The sequence below is a fragment of the Ixodes scapularis genome, unplaced genomic scaffold, assembly GCF_016920785.2.
Source record: "Ixodes scapularis isolate PalLabHiFi unplaced genomic scaffold, ASM1692078v2 PGA_scaffold10__122_contigs__length_95168666, whole genome shotgun sequence".
NCBI lineage: Eukaryota > Metazoa > Arthropoda > Arachnida > Ixodida > Ixodidae > Ixodes > Ixodes scapularis.
In genome coordinates, this window is record NW_024609836.1 from 579,483 (window position 1) to 601,137 (window position 21,655).

General features: G+C 45.4%; 1 protein-coding gene across 1 annotated transcript; it reads right to left on the reverse strand.

The window, feature by feature from the left end:
* Window positions 1–261: 261 nt before the first annotated feature.
* On the reverse strand, window positions 262–742 carry LOC115324723. The gene has a single exon (XM_029985363.4). The coding sequence runs from the start codon at window positions 727–729 to the stop codon at window positions 262–264; it is 468 nt and encodes a 155-aa protein (XP_029841223.2). The 5' UTR covers window positions 730–742.
* Between the last annotated feature and the right edge of the window lie 20,913 nt (window positions 743–21,655).

The window sequence follows — 21,655 nt, forward strand, 5'->3', positions numbered from 1 at the left end:
CGCCACCGCCGCGAGCCCCTCGCTCGTGTCCGTGGCGCCGAGACAGCCCGTCGTCTTCTTCCTTGTAGTAATATATGTATATCATCCATGTTGAAGTGGGAACGATTCCCCATGACCGGTCGTCGCGTTGACCTGGCACTGGCGGGATCTGGAAGAGTTAAAATAAATGTGTGAATTTCAGTGCATTGAAACACATGAACAATTGCACGGGTTTTGGTGAAAATGTCGGCAACCTTTATGTGCTAGTTCTTCCTACCTTTTTTAGCCTTGTGGGTACTGCCTTGCGATGGTTTCGAGGAGCCGCAGGAAGGTGTCCTTACACTTCGTGGGGCCGTTGATTGATCGCCACCAGACCCAGTCCAGGTAAGTCTGCAGCATGCGGTCTGCCTCCGCTCGTCCTTGCGGTGTGTGGGCACCCGGGTTGCTCCACCCCTTCATGGTGCGGACGAGCAGCGCCTTGGCGGGTCCCCACGCAGACTCGATGTTTTGAGTGTGGGCCCCGTTCCTGGAGTTCACGAACTGCCGGCTGTGGTTTACGGTCAGGTGGGTGTAGTTCAGGGAAACTCCAGCCGCGTCCCGGAGCGCAGGAATCCTCCTATAGGCCGCCCACTCGTCCGTGGTTATTGTGGTCCCGGGCGCCACGTGCCGTTGGATTTCGCGACACAGGGTCAGGGTGTCCCGTCTGCGGACCCTGACCATCCGGAGTTCGCCGCTCGCCACATCGATCATCCCGAACACCCAGGGCCCGCAGACCTTCCCGTTGAAATTATTTCGGCGGGAACCGTACCCGTCCGCTCCCAGCATCCGGCCCACGTTCCCCTTTTGACGTTATGTATCGTTTGCCGATGTATCTTTTCCAACGTATACATACTAGACGCGTAACATCGTGTTTTTGCGTTGGTTCGATACAGGCGTTTTCGGCGTCTTCTGTAAAAGTGTGGGCTTTATTATTAATCATCTGTGTACGAAAGACCCCAATATCAATAAGCTTGAAAATGCTGAAAATTTTGAAAATTACCCTAGTAAAAGATTAGAAACTTCGTGGAACTTTGAGACGTCCTTCTTCTTGTGTGTCCTTTTTCTTCCACGACGTTTCTCATCTTTTACCATGCACAGTCTCGGGTAATTTTCGACGTGATCAACATCCACCAGTTCGCCTGCAAACTCACCGTTTCTTTTTTGTTTCGTTTTTGTTAAGCTTTAGAAGTTTGTTATGTACCATAACTCAGAACAATTTGGAATATCTCCAACTGTGCGTCCACCGCGACATCGTATAGCATCGATTGTTTAGCACACCTGACAGGAGGATTTAAAGGTCTTCCCATCCGTCACGCACCGCATGTTTTGTAATATAAATCAAGGCATAAAACACATTTTTAACCTTTGTTGTCAAGCTTGGTTCTAACAGACTTTGAATATTTAAAGGTTTGAAGCAAAACTAACAACATGTCAAACGAACGTTCCTGCAGACAGTTTATCAGCATTTCGCATTTATTGTGGATGCCGCTCAAAAGTCTATACAGTTTAAATGTTGTATTAAGAGCCGAAATGTCCATGGGAAAGTTTAGAGCTTGAGAAACACCCGAATTACTTATTTGCAACGTGATACGCTTCCCGTTCATTTTTTTCTGACCATTAAAAAGACCCATGAAACATAAGAAAATTCCCTAATTTCGCGCCCGCCCCATCGTGAAAAAAAAAAAAAAATTAGTCTTTAGTTGTTTATACAGCAGGAGTTTAGTCTGCCAGAACATCCATGGCGACATAGTTACTCAGCTGTAGATGAGAAATTTAGCCAATGCGGTACAGCCGCTAGCCTGGGGTCTTTAACGTGCACCACGCAGTAGTGATACACGACCGCACGCCGGTACGATGCTCATCCAGATCGAAACGGGCAGGGGTGGGGCTCGAGCCCAGGATCCCTGGGTTCTGCAGCGCGAGCTTTCGCTCCACGCGCGTCGAGCTGGGTGTGCGCTTTAAGGTGTATCCACACGACGGACCAAATTGCTGTTTTGGTCCGCGGGCCGCGCATCACGTGACCTTACGTCACCGGTTTTCGAGGTCCACCGGCGGTCCGCGGCCCGCGCTTGTGAGAAATGCCAAGCGCTTTTCTCGCCCGGACCTTGGCGGCGGACCGCGGCGTTTTTAGTATAATTGAAGTGCTAAGTCTGGCAACAAGCTGACTTTTGTTGTTTAGATTGGAATCCAAATCCAAAGTCGTGTTCTTTTGGCGCCAACTGTTGAAGACGAAGAAGAGGAACCTTTTGTTGTACGACGATGGCGGCATGGTGCGACGATGCAACTTTTTACTTCATCGCGCTCGTGGAGCGATTCCCCGCCCTGTGGGACAATAGATGCATGCCCTTTTCGGTTCACTTAAGTCTTCCTCGTCCTCAATAGTCATCGCCAGGGCCACCGCGGCCAAACGTCTCTTTCGGTCAACCTCCATCTTGGCTACTTACAAATAGCCTCAAAGCAGCTCACTGCATGCGTTTGGCGGAGCTGTGAGGTCGAGGGTTAGACCGACTCTTTTGGTCCGCCGTGTGGATGGTCATTGCAGCCGGGCGGCCCGCGGACCGCGCATCACGTGATCAATCGGTCCGCGGCCCGGTCCGTCGTGTGGATACACCTTTAGCCACGGTGGCTTTAGGCCACTCGGCCACCGGTCCCCCCCATCATGGACTCAATTCAATTGTCACCGACTTTCTCTGTAGGCCGAAAAAAAGAAAAAAGCACACAAGACGCATGTACCACGCTTTATTTCTTTCGCAAGCAAAAGCCCTTATGCTTTATAGGCCCGTATCTCTCAAGTTTTGAGCAGCGCTCCAGGCGAGCAAAATAGAATATTTGGCTCGCGTTTCGAACATATCCCTCAAGAAGCTTCCCCACTACAGTTTTTTTATACTTTTTTTCGTTCTAAGTGCCAGCGTACCAGAGGCTCAAGAGCGAGTTGCGCGCTTCCAGCGTCCCGGCCAAGCACGCGCGCATATGTGCAGCGCGGGCATCGTTCAGGAGGACGTGCTTTTGCGAGTAGCATCAGCTTCGCTATCAACGTAAATTGAAACATACGTGCTCGCGGAAGATGAAAGAAAGCAAAGATGAAAGGAATGTTTAATGGGATGTTGCGGCCGCGAGCTCCATAATTCATTTTTTTAAACGTTTTGTTACCGCGCATCTACAAATGCTGACAGATACTTGTATTCCAACGTTACAGCGCCACGCGGATGGTGCAGCCAGCATAACATGGTCGCGTCTTGCGTAAATCTTCCGGACGTGCTCGCGCCCCCTGCCCCAGAGCAAGACCCGCTGCCCTGGGGCAGGGGGCGCGAGCACGTCCGTAAGATTTACGCAAGACGCGACCATGTTATGCTGGCTGCACCATCCGTGTGGCGCTGTAACGTTCGATTTTTCACGTGCCACGTTCGAGTACAAGCATCTGTAAGATGCGCGGGAACAAAACGTATAAAAAAAAAAAAGAATTATGCAGCTCGCGGCCGCAGCATCCCATTAAGCATTCCTTTCATCTTTACTTTCTTTCATAGCTTCCGCGAGCACGCATGCGTCACTTTACGTGATAGCGAAGCCGAAGCTACTCGCCAAGGCACGTCCTCCTGAACGATGCTCGCACTGCATTGACGAGCGCGCGTGCTTGGCAGGGACGCTAAAAGCTCGCAGCTCGCTCTTGTGGCCTCTGGTACGCTGGCACTTAGAATGGAATAGAGTATAGAAAACTCTAGCGGGGAAACGTATTGACGCATGTTCAAAATGCGAGCGAAATATTCTATTTTTCCCGCCTGGAGCGCTGCTCAAAAGTTGAGAGCTACGGACTTATACCGGGTGTTTCAGTGAAAGCTTTAACAAACTGTTAACGATAGGGTCCATGGTAATAAAACCCGAGACTCAGGAACACAGAAGGTTGTGTTGTGTTGCGTTCGTCCCCTTCTGCGTTCCTGAGTCTCGAGTTTTATTAGCATGATCCACCACTAGCTAGCTTGTTTTTTAACTATTGTAGCGATAAAGTCGCTAACAAAAAAAAAACGCTATTTCTTAAAATTAACTATTGGCTCGGTTGCTGAAAGATGTACGCAATGCCGGCGTTCTTCCCGTTTGCCCACTCACAATCAAACTGCTGAACCCCATGTTATCAATAAGATATCTTCTATTCATGCTATTTTGTTTACTAACATTGGAAGCCTAATCTCAAAGAGAGATTATGTGAATTTCTTGATTCAAACATGTAACGCCGATTTTGTTGCTGTTACTGAGTCATGGCTGAATCCGAACATATCAGATGCTGAATTGTTCCCTTCTTATCCAAAATTTCGTGTGTACAGGTACGACAGAATTATTAGAAAGGGGGGAGGCGTACTTTTGCTATTAATATTGAAATCACGTCTGGGCTCATTCCACCTTCTATCGAACCAGAAGTCATATGGGTTTACCTCCCTGCGGCACCCTCTGTTGTACTGGGCGTATGTTATAGGCCACCTGATAGCAGACTTGCTCCCGTTACTCGAAAAAAGTGATTAATTACAATTACAATTACTTGACCTAAAATATAACTGTTTACCGTTACAAATTACTTGCCGTAAAAAGTAATCGATTAATTACTTCGTTACTTTACTGGATTACTTTTGCGTTACTCCAAGGAAACTTACAAGACATTCCGTGTTTACTGCGTGTTTCGGGGAGGATTTATCGCCTCATTTAAAATAAAACGCGGATCAAATGCATTAAGTAGAATTTGTCACATATGCTTAGGTTAATCTCTTTAAGAGGTCGAAATATAAAATAATAAATGTCAAACTGCTTTTTTATCGTTCCATGTCTCCGGTTCCTTTGGAAGTTCTTCCCCAGGTCGCCTGTGTTTTATGCTCTTTCTTCGATTAAACATGGTGTTGAAAATAAATGGGTCCGGCATATTCAGCTGAGATAGAATTGCATCACATGAATACGACGAATGCATTTGGGTGCACTAACTAATGCTGGTGGAGGCAACAAACACCACTCAAAATAATCCTAGCTAAATTTCGGCGAAATGCAAAATACTGCTGCCACATGTTTGTACTGGCTGCTTCATGTTGCTAAAAGGCTATTTTTGCTAATTTAAACGGTTTAGTAGTTAAAAGAAAATGCTCTACTTGCTTTTGGATACATTTCGAAGACTGCTGCTTGATGAAGGTTGCTATCCGACCGAAATACTTTTTTCTTGTTCACCAAATCATACACCAAACCATATTATTGCACAGTCACAGCTGAATTGAGTATGCAGTTAAGAAGTATCATAATCAGTAATCAGTACGCGTCCACGTCTCTCACACGTTTCAAAATAATATCATTAATTGTTTAGTTATTTGCACATAAAAACGAGATCCTGGGCGGTGTGCAAGGCTGTACAGAAGATGAAATCCCGCACGCAAGTGACCTGCCAGCCCGCTCCTGCCTCAGCTCGAGTGTCTATGTCAGGTGTCAGCCACTGCTTATTCGTTGTTTCCCTTTCCCCAAAGTTTCGATCTAACTTCCCGCATGCACAGTCCGCTAACGAGAATCCCCACCGGCCCCAACTGGGACTTCCTCCAATATTCTCATTTTTAAGAATGCGGCTTGAAAGTGTCCCCTGCCTGCCCATTGTTTGACGTCGAAAGTGACGAGGGTTTTTGGCCGATCTCCGTTTAAACTGACAACTTTGCTGTTACAATAGGCTGCAGGTGTCAGAACGCCTACTCATCTTCTGCTTACACAAACCCGCTGGTAGGAAGTCGCGTGGCACAAAGCGCATAGCCGGTTGGACTGCAATATTTAGCTTTTACAACGTTCAGGCGTGAACAGGGGCCAGGCACCACGCTGTTTTTTGTGTGTTCGCGAAGTGGGCGCGCTTAGGCGGAAACATCAATAAACAATCAAGCACAAAAACAAACCGCAGACAGCTGGTTATCATTTCAGCCCGTTCTCGTTTCGAGCTTCTCTCAAGGTCCTTTCTCAATGCGGCTTTCTCGGTTGGGCCCGCCGCCTTTGGTCCTCTCGTTACATCCTTCCCGTTTCATCCTCCAGGAAGAAAATAAATAAAATGGGGGCACTTGGAGGTTACGGTGTCATGGCTTAGTCACTGCATATGCCCGAAGAAGTTTCTTCGAGTCCGTCCCTCCCTCCTCCCAACTGGCCTACACGCATGTGCTCACTACACCCGCACACGCGCTTTGGTCCCCCGGTTTGGCTAACGGTTCCTGGAATACGTCCGTTCTGCTCCTGAAGCGTGCAGCGAAGCTCAGGACCCGCTCGTTGGGTTGTCCCGAAGTGGTCGCAGGCGCTGGGCAATAAAATACCCGAACTGCGTCTTTGTGTCAAAGCACAGCTTCTGTACCTCCCATCTCCCAAGCCTCGGGAAAGTGCCCCCCCCCCCCCCCCCCCCCCACTTTCTCTTGCTAGGAACACAGCGCCGTATTCAAGGAATTCCTTTTCTCTCCCTGGCTAGCACTCCCTCCGCCGCGAACCCGGCATCTAGTGTGACCGTGTTAGAAGCGCGGATATAACTGCATTGCCCTTCTTTCTCCATATCATTTTTTTTCGCCGGTTGGTAGAAATGTAACGGGTAATTGTGAGTAATTCGTTGCTCAGGAAGTAAGGGAATTACTTAAGAAATTACATTTTTGAAAAAATAATGGATTAATTACTTAATTACAAAAAAAAAATGTAACGGATTTTGTTACTTATAACGGATTACTTCCATGTCTGCCTGGTAGTAATAAGGAATTCTCCTTTGAGCTTAATAAGTGTCTTTCTGAACTCGCTACTCAATATACTAACGCTTCTGTTCAACTTGTTAGTGATTTTAATTACCTGAATATTAATTGGGCTACCTTCATAGCCACTTGCACTTCCTCTGAAGAATTTATAGATCTTTGCCTAGATTATAACCTAACAAATATTATCACATAGCCTACTAGAACTGCCAATTGCTTACTCGACTTGTGCTTAAGTCAGGAACCTTCTCTTTTTAGCAACGTTACCTACTTAACAGGAATTCGCGACCATCTTGTCATCGACAAAACACTCTTTCTCTCTGAAGAAAGGTAAAAAAAAAAAAAACGCAGGCGAGCTGTTGAATGATACAGAAATCGAGAATTCGTTATTGTGTCCGTTTTTTTTAAAATTTATTTTGCTACGTTTTAGGGTTACTATGGAACTCCTTCTCTCTGTTCCTCGGAAATTGCATTACTGCAAATACATTCGCGACTACGCTAGGGCCGGCTATGTGTCTATCAGCTCATGCCTCGAAGATTTTTACCAATCATTCTTTGTTAATCTCTAGGAAAGGGCCGTCGATGAAAATTGGACGCTCTATAAAAATAAGCTAACATACTTAGTTGAGCGCTTCATCCCACTTACCCGCATCATATCTGATAACTGTCACCCATGGTATAACAAAACAGTGCATAGTCATGGTAACAAGAAAAAGCGACTTTATAAACGAGCGAAGTCTGTCAACGATTCAGCCTCGTGGGATGCATATCATGCGTGTGCAAGAACATACAAAACCGCCATTACTGATGCTAAAACCAAGTTTTATACTCACGACCTCCCCAACATTTTAACAAATAAACCCAAAAAGTTCTGGAAAGTGGTCGACCCAGCCCTGTCTCTTCCTTTGCAGTTCATAAACGACAACGGCATCCTCTTTCCGGTGAGGATAGCGCTCTTTACCTTAACGATTTCTTCACATCAATCTTTACTACAGAAGACTTGCTAAACGTTCCCGACTTATGTCCATTGTCTCACCCTCAGATGAATCCTATCATAATTGACCACGCAAGCGTAGTGAAAACATTAGACAACCTAAAAGTCTCCTCGAGCTCTGCAGAGACGACGAAATTAATTCGAAGGTATTAATGAAAACTAAACACTTTTCCCTTGTTTTCCTCTGTGACATATTCTCACAATCGCTCGCGCTTTCCATAGTTCCGCTTGACAGGAAAATAGCTCACGTCATACCTGTTCACAAAACAGGGGATCGCCAACTCATAGGTAATTACCGTCCTATCTTTCTCACCAGTGTTCCATCTAAGCTCGAGCATATACTTTACTCAAATATAATAAACTTTCTTGACTCTGATAACCTTCTTTTTGAACATCAGCACGGATTTTGTAAATTTCACTCGTGTTAAACCCAGCTAACCGCCTTTCTTACTGATATTTATTCAAGCTTCGATTCGAATATCTTTTCAGAATTTTCATTGACTTCTCCAAAGCATTCGACAAATTCCCACACCAACGGCTTTTAACAAAGCTTAACAAAATTAATATTCACCCCTCTGTTGTTAAGTGGATTTCTGGATTCCTAATTAACCGTAAGTACTATATCTCTCCGTTAACAACGTAAAATCCCCCACCTCTATTGTAACGTCATGTGTCCCCCAGGGAACCGTACTTGGCCCCCTATATAGCTTCTTTCCGCCTGTTCGCCGACGATTGTGTCATTCACCGACCCATTCTTCCATACCATGATCATCATGCTCTCCGGAAGACATTGAGTCTGTAATTCATTGGCGTGAAAAATGGAAGACGTTAAACTTTAATAAATGTAGATCCATATAATTTTCCCGCAATTCGCGTGCCACACCATTTTCGTATTACCTCACTAACACTCAAGTAATAGCATGCTCATCTTATAAATACCTGGGTGTTCATCTCACCTCTGACCTATCATGGACTACTCACATAACTTCTGTTATTTCTGATACTAACCGTTCTCTCGGATATTTGCGCCGTAACCTCAAACTTACTACACCCTCCGTAAAACGACTAGCGTATACTACTCTTAGAAGATCGAAGTTAGAATAAACAGTCCTTAGCTTGCAAATAATCTAGAATCCGTCCAAAACAGAGCCCTTCGTTTTATTTATAACAAATACTCACCATAAACCAGCATATCAGGATTACGCCAATCAGCTAACCTTCATTCACTCTCCCTTCGCCGCCAAATATCACGCCTTTCTCTCCTCCAATTTTTTTTTTATCACGATAGCCAGCTCAAAAAATCACTGCTATCACCTCCCCACCGTATTTTCCAGCGTCTAGGCCACCTATGTAAATTACGTCCAATTGGATCATCACCTGTTTCTCACCAGACTTCCACGCTACCATTGGCCATCGAAGGTTGGAATTCACTACCTCACAACATCGTTTCTATTAACGATACTACTAAATTTGTTGAAGCCATTACCCTCTCTTTATCTAAACTGCCTAGCTAGCTTACAGTGTTATAATTGTGTTTACTGTTCTATTGCCACACCCGTCTATAATACCCTACGGGCCCTCAAGGAAAATAAATGATGATGAACTCTTACTCTGTAGCTTTGCGCAATGCTGTGTCATTACGCAACGCTGTGGCATTACGCAATGCAAGCGTGACTCTGTGTATTGCGCAATGCCACCACGCAGACTTCATGTTTACGTCTAAACGGATGTTCCGCCTCATCATTCGCTGAGCCGATTTCGTAGATTGCAGAGAATGGCTCTTTGAGTGTTTTAAAGGTAACTAACTAGTCGCGCAGGCATTTCTTAGAGTGTAGTTTTCATTTTGAAGATGGGGCGGGGTCGTCAGTAGCCCCACCGCTTGCAACCCCCTTGATGTGAATGGTTTATTTGTAAGCACGGCTGTTTCCTTTTTTATTGTCTATTCAACTGAGCGATCACTTGTGGTTGTCGTTGCCTATGAGTTTTAGTAGACCGATCTGCAACCTATCCCCCAAAATATTTGCGCTGTGGCTTCGCATCAAGCAGCTTCACATCGAGGGCCTGCAGCTTTATGTATACCTCTATTGAATGGACTTCTGAGCGGCATACCCAACAAATAAGAGATGTGGCCTAAACTGTCCGGAGGAACGTGTTTATTTTTTTCTCTCTCTCGTTTTTACATATTTAGTTTTTTTTTAATCCTTTAAATAGCTTATATTGAGGGTGTTAGCACAATTCTTGGTAACAAACGTTAACAATGTTTTTTATAGTCTTGATTTATATTAGAAAACGTGCGACGCTTGACGACTGGGAAGACGTTTAATTCCTCCTGTCAGGTGTGCTAAACAATCGATGATATACGATGCCGCGGTAGACGCACATTTTAAGATATTCCAAATTGTTCTTAGTTATCGTACAGAAACAACTTTCAAGAAGAAAGAAAAACAAAAACGGTGAGTGTGCAGGCGAGCTGGTGGATGTTGATCATGTCGAAAATTACCCGAGACTGTGATAAAAGATGGGAAACGTCGTGGAAGAAAAAGGACACACAAGAAGTAGGACTTCTCAAAGTTTCACGAGGTTTCTAATCTCTTACTCGTGTAATTTTCAACATTCTCAAACTTCTTGCTGTTGGGGCCTTTCCTGCGCGGATTACCAATAACAAAGCCCATACCCTTTCAGAAGACGCCGAGAACACCTCTATCGACTCAACGCGTAAACACGATGTGATGCGTTAGTCAGTACGTTCGAAAGTATGTTCGAAAAATTCAAGATTATTGCCATTACAAATATGCACGTGTATCGTCTTTTGTATGCTTTCCTTTTCGAACCAAATGAATTCATTGAATTTCTTTGGCGCACCTCGGACTTGAATAAAAAGGAAATCTCGATCCGTATGCGCTGCTCTGAGATATGGCATGTTCCTCATTTCCGCACGAATCGTGCTTTACAATCCCTTCGCCATATGTTACCTTCTCTACTCAACATGTACCATCTAGAAAACATAAATATACACTCTCTGACTAGATCTGAATTGTATATGTGTTTATCTAACGCGGATGTCTTCGTATGACATTTTTCTTTTTCTCGTTTTCGCATAATATGCTTGCTGCCAAACGTTCCTGCGCTCTCACTTGTTTACTATGTTCATTGTTACTGAAGTACATGCCTAGTTGGTAAGAGAAACTCAATATGGCTGTATAACGAGTCTTTTCAATGTATAACACTTTTCAGCCAGATTCCTATGCTTGTTTTGCTTTAGGGCCCCAGACCCAGTCAAGTTACCATATGCTAGCTCTTTGTCTGGAGGCCCGCCAGAGTAAATTTCTGGAAATAAAGACTTCATTTCATTTCAAAAAGAGAAGAGACACCGGCAAACGAAACATAATGTCCAACGCCTTCAGTCCTCACGCAGGATGGTGCTGCGCCTAACAAAGTACTTTGGTCGTACATTAGTAAGTGACCGTAAATGGATGACGAAGTCTAGAAAATTGTCAATTGCGAAAAAATAAATTTCTTTCTAAAATAGTGCTCAACACGTTTAGAGAAAACTAAAAAAAACTCGTGCGTGCACCGAAATGTCCGTGCACCGAAAAGTCCGTGCACCAATAAGTCCGTACACAGAAAAGTCCGCGAACAGCAAGTGACTAACGAACAGCGTCGTCAACCTCAGCTTGTTTTCCTTCTTTTTTTTTTTCTTTTTTTTTTTTTTTTGTTTGGGACATTAAGAGGCAGCTTGGATACAACAGGACAAGCCGCTTGTCATGTTCGGAAATATTATCGTTCAATTTTTCTTGTCGATTTGGGAAAAGCTAGCGCCGAAAAAAGAAAAAAAAAAAAAAAAGAAAATCAGCCAGGTTATAGGGATACTGAACCAATGAATTGGGGATCGGTGGCCGAGTGGTCTAGCGCACACCAGCTCGGAGCACGTGGAGCGAAAGCTCGCGCTGCAGAACCCCGGGATCCTGGGTTCGAGCCCCACCCCTGCCCGTTTCGATCTGGATGAGCATCGTACCGGCGTGCGGTCGTGTATCACTACTGCGTGATGCACGTTAAAGACCCCAGGCTAGCGGCAGTACCGCACTGGCTAAATTCCTCATCTAGAGCTGGGAGACTCGTCGCCCCTGTGAGGCAGACCAATTTCTAGGCTGTATAAACACACACACAACCCAATTATTTATTGAACCATTGAATTTAGTGTCCATAATAAGTGGCGCACGATCTTTCCACGAGCCAGCAGCCGCCGGTGTGCGCCATTCACGCTTAAAATGACAGTGAAATGCGTGGGCTCCAGGGGAAGGAGAATAAAGACATGCTTTTCATCTCCACGGTGGGGTCTGGTGTAAAAAGAAGGCGATTTATTGGTCTAACAAGCACCTAGCTTTCACTTGTGGTGATGAAAAGCCTGTCTTTATTCTCCTTTGCCCCGACGCCCATGCATTTCACTGTCATCTCCAGCGCGAATGGGGGATTATGACGTCAAATAGACCGATCACACCAGCCAGTTTGACTTCGCCACCGCTGCCGCAATGCATCGAGGGAACTTAGTCTTTCTGCACGCGCGAAAACCGCACTAGAGCTCAGCGCGTGTGGAGCACTAGACGGCACGAGCTCTCGCATGTACGGCTGATACCTCCTGTGAACTAAAGTTATGGCGGCCTCACACATGCGCCGAACGCTTGACGGCCATATCTGTGTGCGCTGCTGCTGAGCCGCTTATGGCCTGAATGTCCAACGAGACTGAATGTCCAACGAGCCTGAATATCCAATCGGTCACGTGACAGGCGAGACGGAATGTACAACGAGACGGAATGTCCATCGAGTCTGAATGTCCAACGAGACGAAAGGTCCAACCGAGACGAAATGTCCAACGTGCCTGAATGTCCAACGAGACGAAAGATCCAACCGGGACGGAATGTCCAACGAGCCTGAATGTCCAACGAGTCTGAATATCCAATGGATATAGAATGAACCTTGCAAAGAATTTAGAAGACATTTCTTTGTTGAATTGTACGATTACTGATAGTTACGGCGGTGAAAAATGCGTTCGATGAAATAGAGAACCGGACATTTCTGTGCGGAGATATTGGTACGCGATCATTCGGTATGTGGTCGCTTCAACACCGGGCTTTTCAGTACCGGGATTTTTGATGCACGGCTGTTTTGGTGTGCCGCTGAGCTTGTCCCACTGATGTGTCCTTTGTGAAGTCCCCAAAATGAAATTAAAATTACGCTCGTGTATCTTGTAGACTTCATAAAACCCCAAAAACAATGCATTTATTGTTCATTTTATATATCTAAATATAAATATGATTTCTATAATTAGAAAAAAAAATGACGTTTAAAAGGTCACACATGCTACAAGATAAAAGACCGAACTCTTTGACCATTGACAATCTGTCACGCGTTTGATTTTAGAAGGGTCGTTCCTCTGGAGCGGAAACAAATGTGGGACCCACGAGAGTTCTTAGAATCGCTAATCGTGCTTACCCTCAGCCACAGTTTTTCCGTATTGTACGAGTTGCTGTACTTTTCTTATTCGTGTCCCTAGTCCCGCAAAGATGAAGTCCCTCGCATGGGAGAAAAGCGCCTCATTTAACTTTAGTATTATCATTATTGTTATGTGAAGTCGGTGTAGTAGGTGTAATTACATTAAATTGTAGTTTTGTTTTCTTTTTTACAAAACGAACGTGAAAGTTTTAGACATTTCTGATTGGACTTCTCGGTCCACAGAAACAAAAATTCGATCCTTATATCAAAATCAGTGTTAGAATACAACGTTCCTTTCATTAAGCCTTTGTGCAGGTAATGTCCTCAAGTGGTGAGCTTTTGTCCGGTGATTGTCCGGAGGATTCGGCACATTGACGCTTATCGCGACGATTAGTTTCGCATGCTTCGGCCACCAAAGCGATTGCTGTCGCAGTGAACCATGTATTAAGCAACAAGTAGGAAATATTAGTAATTAATACAATACTTTTTAGGATTAGCTTCCGTCTTTTCTGCCTTTTCTGGTCACGTGGCATACAGCAACCGCACCGATGCGCGCCCAGGTAGCATACCAAGGCTGTGATCGGATGTCAACTGGTTCTAAGTCTGTCACAGAGCCGCTGCGACAGTGCGACCGTGATTTATTCATATGCGCACATTACAAGTGCACATATGACCACGGTATCAGGAAGTCAGCCCCTCGCTCGGTCTTCCCAAATTCCATAATGCTAGAGTTGCGAGTGAACATATTCACGAAGAACCCGACTGTTATAATTTTGATTAACCCGGGTACGATTCACTATCGGACCCTTGCCAATTCTGAGAGCTGCATTCGTCATCCTCTCTTTTTTTTGGAAAGAAGGTGTCATTGTTGACCCCCACTGTCACCGGCAATCTACACACCCAACCCTAATCAACTCTTTCCGACAGTTCGACAAACGGGCACTCTCGCCCCATTTTTCATTCTGCGAATCGGCCTAGGGCGAATTGCCCTATTCGACGAATTGTCCTTCCAGTTATCCAGAGACCAATGGAATTTCGACGAAGTGACCAGATTAGTGGTGCAATACGCTTCCCCTACAAGAATAGAAGGCAACGTGGAACGATCTACTGTTATATTCACACATGATGTAGGCTATTAGTACATCCGGGTGTGAACCTTCTGCTGCACGCCGAGGTGGATGCGTTCGCGTCCATCAGCAGTCAAGCTCCCACCTACCAAGACGTCATGAACTACCTCGACAGAATGGCGAGCTTTCGAGTGCTTCCAGAAGCCAGTTAAACTACATGGGATTCTGAAAACCACTATGCATGTCACATGCAAAAAAAAAAAAGGAATAAATAAGTTGCGTGCTGTGTGATATTATACTTCGTTTCAGCTTCGGTCCGAGCGCGGCCGATGTTATGAGCCAAAGGGCCAATCAAACAGCGGGAAAGCGCAGCGTCATGGCGTGCTCTCTGCGCTTGATAGGACTAGCCGGCGGATGAGCACGCACAGAGAGACGGCTTATACCGGCTGGTTCTATCAACTGCAGAGAGCACGCCATGACGTTGTGCCTCTTTCGCTGTTTGATTGGCCCTTCGGCTCATAATATTGGCCGCGCTCGGACTGAAGCTGAAACGAGGTATAGTATTATCGCTCTACTCACTGACATACAAACCTATTGGTAGGGAATGCATGCGCATGTAAGCTACTGACGACTGCAGTGTACAGTGAGTAGTTGTCTCTCTAGAGATAAACGAACAAAAATAAAAAGTTGTCAAATTCACACAATTGTTCTGGATTTACTCAGGAATTGTCGGGTCACGCTTGTGCAAACTCTTGATGCCTCGCACCCACAGCTCCCAAATCTCCTTTAAAAAAAATAAATAAATATTAACTGCGCACAGTCAGTGGCGCTGGCGGGCGGTCATGTATTTACAATGCGGGTCTTCGTATATAGCTCATCTATAGAAATCGAAATGGGCAGGGATGAGGACTGAACTACAAATTCCTGGGATCTGAACGTCCCCCAATTGCGATGCACTAGAACACCCGGACATTGCATCCCTATTATATATTTCAAATTGGCTGACCTATGTCATCGGAACATTTGAACTGTTAATATCAAAGGAGCGTTTGGCGTCGTACAATCGACACCTTTAACCGATTGGTACATAGCTTCGCATCGGCACTCAGCTAACTATCAAGCCTTCCTATAAATGAAATTATAATATTTGTGTCTGCTCTGTTTCTTTGTCGGTACGTCAACGTCGGCTTTTGTGGCACGACATTTTAGTATGATGAAACTATAGCAATGCCTGCAGGAACGCGGACTAAATATACACACAGGTTTGAAAATTATTCTAGCACGTGACAGGCGAGACGGAACGTCCAACGTGCCTGAATGTCCAACGAGACGAAAGATCCAACCGAGACGAAATATACAACGAGCCTGAATGTCCATCGAGACGAAAGATCCAACCGAGACGGAATGTCCAACGAGCCTGAATGTCCAACGAGACGAAAGATCCAACCGAGACGGAATGTCCAACGAGCCTGAATATCCAACGTGCCTGAATATCCATTATTGGATCTTCCGTCTCGTTGGACATTCAGGCTCGTTGGACATTTCGTCTCGTAATCCTGCTGAGCGCGTGCTGACGGCGAGCTTCCGCAGTCCTTTTGGAGCGTGCATTCAGCACCATCAAGGTTGCCGGTCTTAGCAGGCTATTAATGTGAGCTCGTTCTGAGCATGCGCTCTAAACAGCACCCACAAATATGGCATCCAGTGAATACCTCCTATTCGTTGCATGTGCTTGCGCACACCGGCGGCTGCTGGCTCGTGGAAAGAACGTGCGCCACTTATTACGGACTATAGTTTATGGATTATGGTTTGGTTTAGTATCCAAAGCTAAGCCTCTTCATGTTTCAAGAGTAGCTCAAGGTGCGTCGATGCACGAGCCACGTGCAACGTGCAGCCCTTGGGAGGATCATGGCGGCACAGCGCAGCACTTAGCTAGATTTCACACGTCATGTTCTTCCCAGAAGTGGCGAGCGGCACGTGTCTCGAGCATTTCCACAACAATGAATGGCGCCACTTTTCCCAGGATAGCGGGGCTTTAGTCAACAGCTGGAACGATGCCCCATCACCCGAGGGGCCCAGTCTTCAGCACGCGAGCGATTAAGTTCGGACAGATCGTCGTCTAACTGGAATATATGTTTTAACAACCGAAAAGCAATAGCAGTCATAGTCAAAGGAAAAAAAAAAAAGAAAAAAAAAAAGAAGGCAAAGCGATGGGTGGGTTTGCAAACGCCGTACGTCTCAATGGACGGGCTAGAGCGGCGGTCTTTCTAAAGACGCCGCCGAAGGCCACGGACACCTCACAGGGCGCAGATTGCTATCTGGGGGTGGTCTCTTCCCCCCACTGCCGCCGGGGCTCACGCTCACGTGCAGCTGCGTCTTTTCGCTTCCCTGTTTTCCTGTTTATATTTTCACTTTCTTTTTAGGCGGGAATTTCTTTCCCTCCCCATTCACTTCCTTATCGATGCCGTACGGCATATTTCATTAATTAATTCATTCTTTCTCAAGGCAACGGTCGAGCCATCACATTTCTTTTAAAATGTCTGTATTGCGTTGTTTCGCATTTTTTTTTTTTTTTACTTTCGTTTGAGCCGGTCCCATTTTGTTTGCAACTCGCTTGTTTTCATTTTGTGCTGCGCCTGCGATAACAAACATGCGTAATAGGTAGAGATGTGACATGTCCTCGAATTTCAAGAGCCGAAAAAAAAAAAACACAAAAAAAAAGATTGAAGACTACCCAAAATTATATTGACCAGAGCTGTTAATTTGCCGTTCCCCGATGGCGCCACCACACTATAGATAACTTCCTGAAAGAAAAACACTGAGTACGTAGCTCACGCCTGCGCCCGAAATTCACATTTCATAACTTGTTCAACAAAACTGTCCTCTTTTTTTTCATTTTTTTTTTCAGATAAACAACAGTTGCGAGTGCGCGTTGTGTTGGTTCATTTCGTTTTCATCCTTGTCCGTTTTTTTGTCGGTATTACCTTTTAGAGGCTAAGTACGAATTTCCAAACGCAACCCACTTGCGGCGTCACATCGCAAAGTGTCCGAAGTGCTCCGAGAACATTAGCAGCATCGGACGATTTGTCAAGATCGGAATATGGCGTATGTTGATACCAGAAGCCCGCGGTTAGAGCGCCCATCGCCGGAAAATGAAAGCAAGAATAGAGAAGAAGCTGACTGGCACGTCTATGCCAGCATACTTCTATGGAAGCATTTGTTGACAGGATTACCGCTCATTCACACTGGAAGCGGATCCGCGTTCGCTAAGCGGCTGCGAACGCGGTTGTATAAAGATCCAGTACAATTGCACGCGCACTGGGTGTCATCGAGTGCGCGTGCAATTGCGCTGGATCTTTATACAACCGCGTTCGCAACCGCTTTGCGAAGGCGGAACCGCTCCCAGTGTGAATGAGCGGTTACTCCCAAATGCCCAAGCAAGCACGATGAGGCACTGGCACGAGCGATATATGCTATACTCTGTTTCATACTTAGCGTGCAACGCTGTCAAAGCTACTGGCGCGAACGCGTGGCTTCATCTATAGTCTTGTGTGCGCGAGAACGCGTTCAAATGATCAACGAGATCAAGCCCCATGCTCGCGCCAGTAGCTTTGACAACGTTGCACACTAAGTATGAAACAGAGTATAGTGGAACGCATTTATCATTTATGTCAGTTTGAATACTGATACGTGTGTTAGCACTTCAACAAATTGTGATGTGGCTTTTTCGCTATTTTTTACAATCTTTCTAATTTTGTTTGGCGAAAAAAATGTTTTGTTCTGTACATTTTTGGTTGTTTTCCTAAAGAGGTCTTTTCTTTATTCTGCATTCTTTTTTGCTTCAAAACTAATCGCTACCTGTTCATCTTGCTCGTTTTCTTTTGTTTTACATAAGTACGGCAGCGATTGTCGACGCCGGAGGAGTGTTTTGCTGGTTGTTTTTTTTATGGTCGGCAATTTTTTTCTGTTTAGTTCGTGCTTCTTTTTTTATTTTCGTCTGCTGCCGAGCCTCCAAAATGTCCGTTCAATGTTTGTGCACTTTTTGCACGGTCATTTTTCTCGTTACTTTTACTTTATGATGGGGCTTTGAGTGAGTGACATGAAGCGACTGCAGTGACTGTGCGAAATGCATGTCGTTTTAATAGCCGACATAGCGACTTGTTCGTTTTTTGGCTATAATCGGTGATAAAAACACCCCACAAGGACGGACACCTTACAATTTCGTTGAACGAAGCCCGCGACATTCCCAGCGATCGCACCAACGCTGCGACAGCTTTCCAACCTCGTGGAACCCAATCTTAGAGCCGTTGCAACTGTGCGACCTCTATTTTAGTAGCAGATTGACAGGTATCGCACCCATTTCGGAAAAAAAATCGTTTCATGTGAAACAGGCGTTTGTTTCCTCATCCTCCGACGGCCAGCGATATTTACTAGGATTTCTCTGCAATTCGGTTCGTGACCTAGCCAGCCAAGAGACGTTTGATTACTCCAGAGCCTTTTCTAACATGTATTTCAGTAAGTTAATCTTCAAATTACGAAACTCCAGTATATGGGAAACGGAACAAATGGTCCCGGAACTAATGGTGCGAAGTACAAACTAGGGAAAAATGGTCCCAGATAAATATCGCCAATGTGGCTTTTGCATTTTCGGATAAATCCGAAAATATCCAATACCGGTTGCACGAACTCGACCGGTTTTTATTTTTTTCTGGGAAGCTGAGAAATGTTTTGCGCTATGGAAACTTAATGCACCTATAAAGGCATTGAGCAACGCTCGATATGTGTGATACCACTACGCGTCATGACGAGATGGAAGTAATACGAGTTTCATGGCTTCAACAGTACGACTAGGGGCGGAGGCACTCACATGATCGACTAACGTTTTACCGAACGCCCACGTTTCACCGAGTGACACTTTAGCGAATAGTCGACCGCCGCGAAGCGGCGTTTACAGGTGGGCCAAGTGGGTTCACATTTTTGTAATGAGCCGCCACACACTGCCACCGCGAAACGGCGTAAGCGCAGCGCGAGGGAGGGGGGGGGGGGGGGGGGGGGGTTAACACGCGCTCCCGTTATTCATTAAAACGTCAACTCGCTTAAATGTCGCTGTTTGCTAAAACGTCATTCGCTCATGTGACATGGACCCGTAATAACTCCTATGATCTCGTATACGACCACTAAATTAACAGTTAAGACATAACTGTTGGACAGTATACATTTCGGAAAGATTCTGACGATTTTGAATAAAATTAATTTCAATACCCGACCACTTTCTTCAAAGTAACCGGCCTCAAAATATAGACGAAATCCTTCATTCCACCAGGAAATCGCTGATTGCATAACGGATGAAGTATATTGCATGGTATATATTAGTCTCAAAACAATCTACTTATGGGATCATTTTTTCCTACCTTGGACGTGGGAGCATTAGTTCCGGGACCATTAGCTCCGGGACCATTAGCTCCGGGACCATTTGCTCCGGGACCATTAGTTCCGGGGACATTAGTCCCGGTCCATTTGTTTCTACACCCCAAGTATATATCGTACCGAAAGCGCTTTCAAAGCTATGGGTGATGGTGGCCTCGTCTGCTTTGAACACCGATCAAAGCTGAGAACGCGCTCCCTTCTGTTACATCACAAAAAAAAAATAATAATAATAATAAAAACTTTATTTAGCTTAAAGGGCTGCGACACTACAGAAAGGCCATTGGCCCACACCTGAGGCCTGCAGTGCCGCATTACTACAAACAAAACAGAACAAAGGAAGAAGTGAAAAGATAAACAGGGAAGCGGAAGGACGCAGCCGCACGTGAGCCCCGGCGGCAGTGTAGGGAAGAGACCACCCCCAGATGGCAGTCTACGCCCTGAAAGGTGTCCGTGGCTTTCGGCGGCGTCTTTAGAAAGACCGCCGCTGTAGCCCGTCCATTTAGACTTACGGCGTTTGCAAACCCACCAATCGCTCTCCCCGTTTTTTTTTTTTTTTTTCCCCATTAGTGAATTTTTTTTCGGTTGTTAAAACATATATTCCAGTTAGACGACGATCTGTCCGAACTTAATCGCTCGCGTGCTGAAGACTTGGCCCCCCGGATGATGGGGGTTCCAGCTTTAGCCTCGCTGATTTTTCTTTTTTTTTCGGCGCAAGCCTTTTTTAAATTGACGAGAAAAATTAAACAAAAATATCTCTGAACATGACAAGCGGTTTGTCCTGTTGTATCCAAGCTGTCTGCTACGTTTTCATGGATGCGACCGTGGAGCGTAGAATCGACAGGTGACCAGTCAGACGCCCCCGATCCTCCTTTCCCTTCCTCTTCTACCCAATCATAGGCGGCAAATCTCAATTTCATTCGCTACGGCCGCATCCATGTAAATTCAGCCAAGGGAAAAAAAGAAGAAAAAACAAAAGAAAAAAGGAAAAGAAGCTAAGATCGACGACGCTATTCGTCAGTCACTTGCTGTTGTGTGCCTATAAAAAGTCGAGAACAGGGATATCCTAGTGTGCTATCCACTTCAAATGTACGTATCCCTTTGAAGTCGTCCAGCGAAACTGAGTATACGCCCAGCTAGCTAATATCTCCAATATCTGCGTTCCTTGTACTTCATCGCAGCTGTGAACAAGGACAACACTGGTGAGTGGTTTCTTCTGCGCATCTTCCATATGGCTGTTAGATAATTTGCGTTCACTCATACACTCTAAAAAATGTCTGTGCGTCTACTTTCACGCACACCACCTCGGAGAGCCAATCACCGCAACTTACGGAGGCAGCTCAGCGAATGGCGATACCGAAGCATTTGTCTAGAGACCAAAAAACGCAGTCTGAGTTGTGACATTAAGCAATTCAAGCGTGACGTTTTGCATTGCTTAATGTCACAACTCAGACTGCGTTTTTTGGTCTAAACATATGTTTCGGCATCGTCATTCGCTGAGCTGCCTCCGTAAGTTGCGGTGATTGGCTCTCCGAGTGTTGTGCGGGAAAGTGGACGTACAGACTTTTTTATTAGAGTGTAGAGTATGAAAAGTTCGATCTCATGTGTAATTTATTTTGAAACAAACTGCACAGAAAACAACTAAATTAACATGACCCAGTCTTGTGTTGCGCTTACACTGTAAGAAATGCCTGCGCGTCTACTTACCTGCAAAACACTCAAGGAGCCAATCTCTGCGATTTACGAATTCAACTCGGCGAATGATGAGGCGGAACATCTCTTTAAAGCTCAAAAGGAAGTCTGGGCTTTATGCTTGCATTACACAATGCAAGCATAAAGCTTTGCATTGCGTAATGCCACAGCGCAGACTTCATTTTGAGGTCTAAACGGATGTTTCGCCTCATCATTCACTGAGCTGATTTCGTAGTTCGCAGTGATTGGCA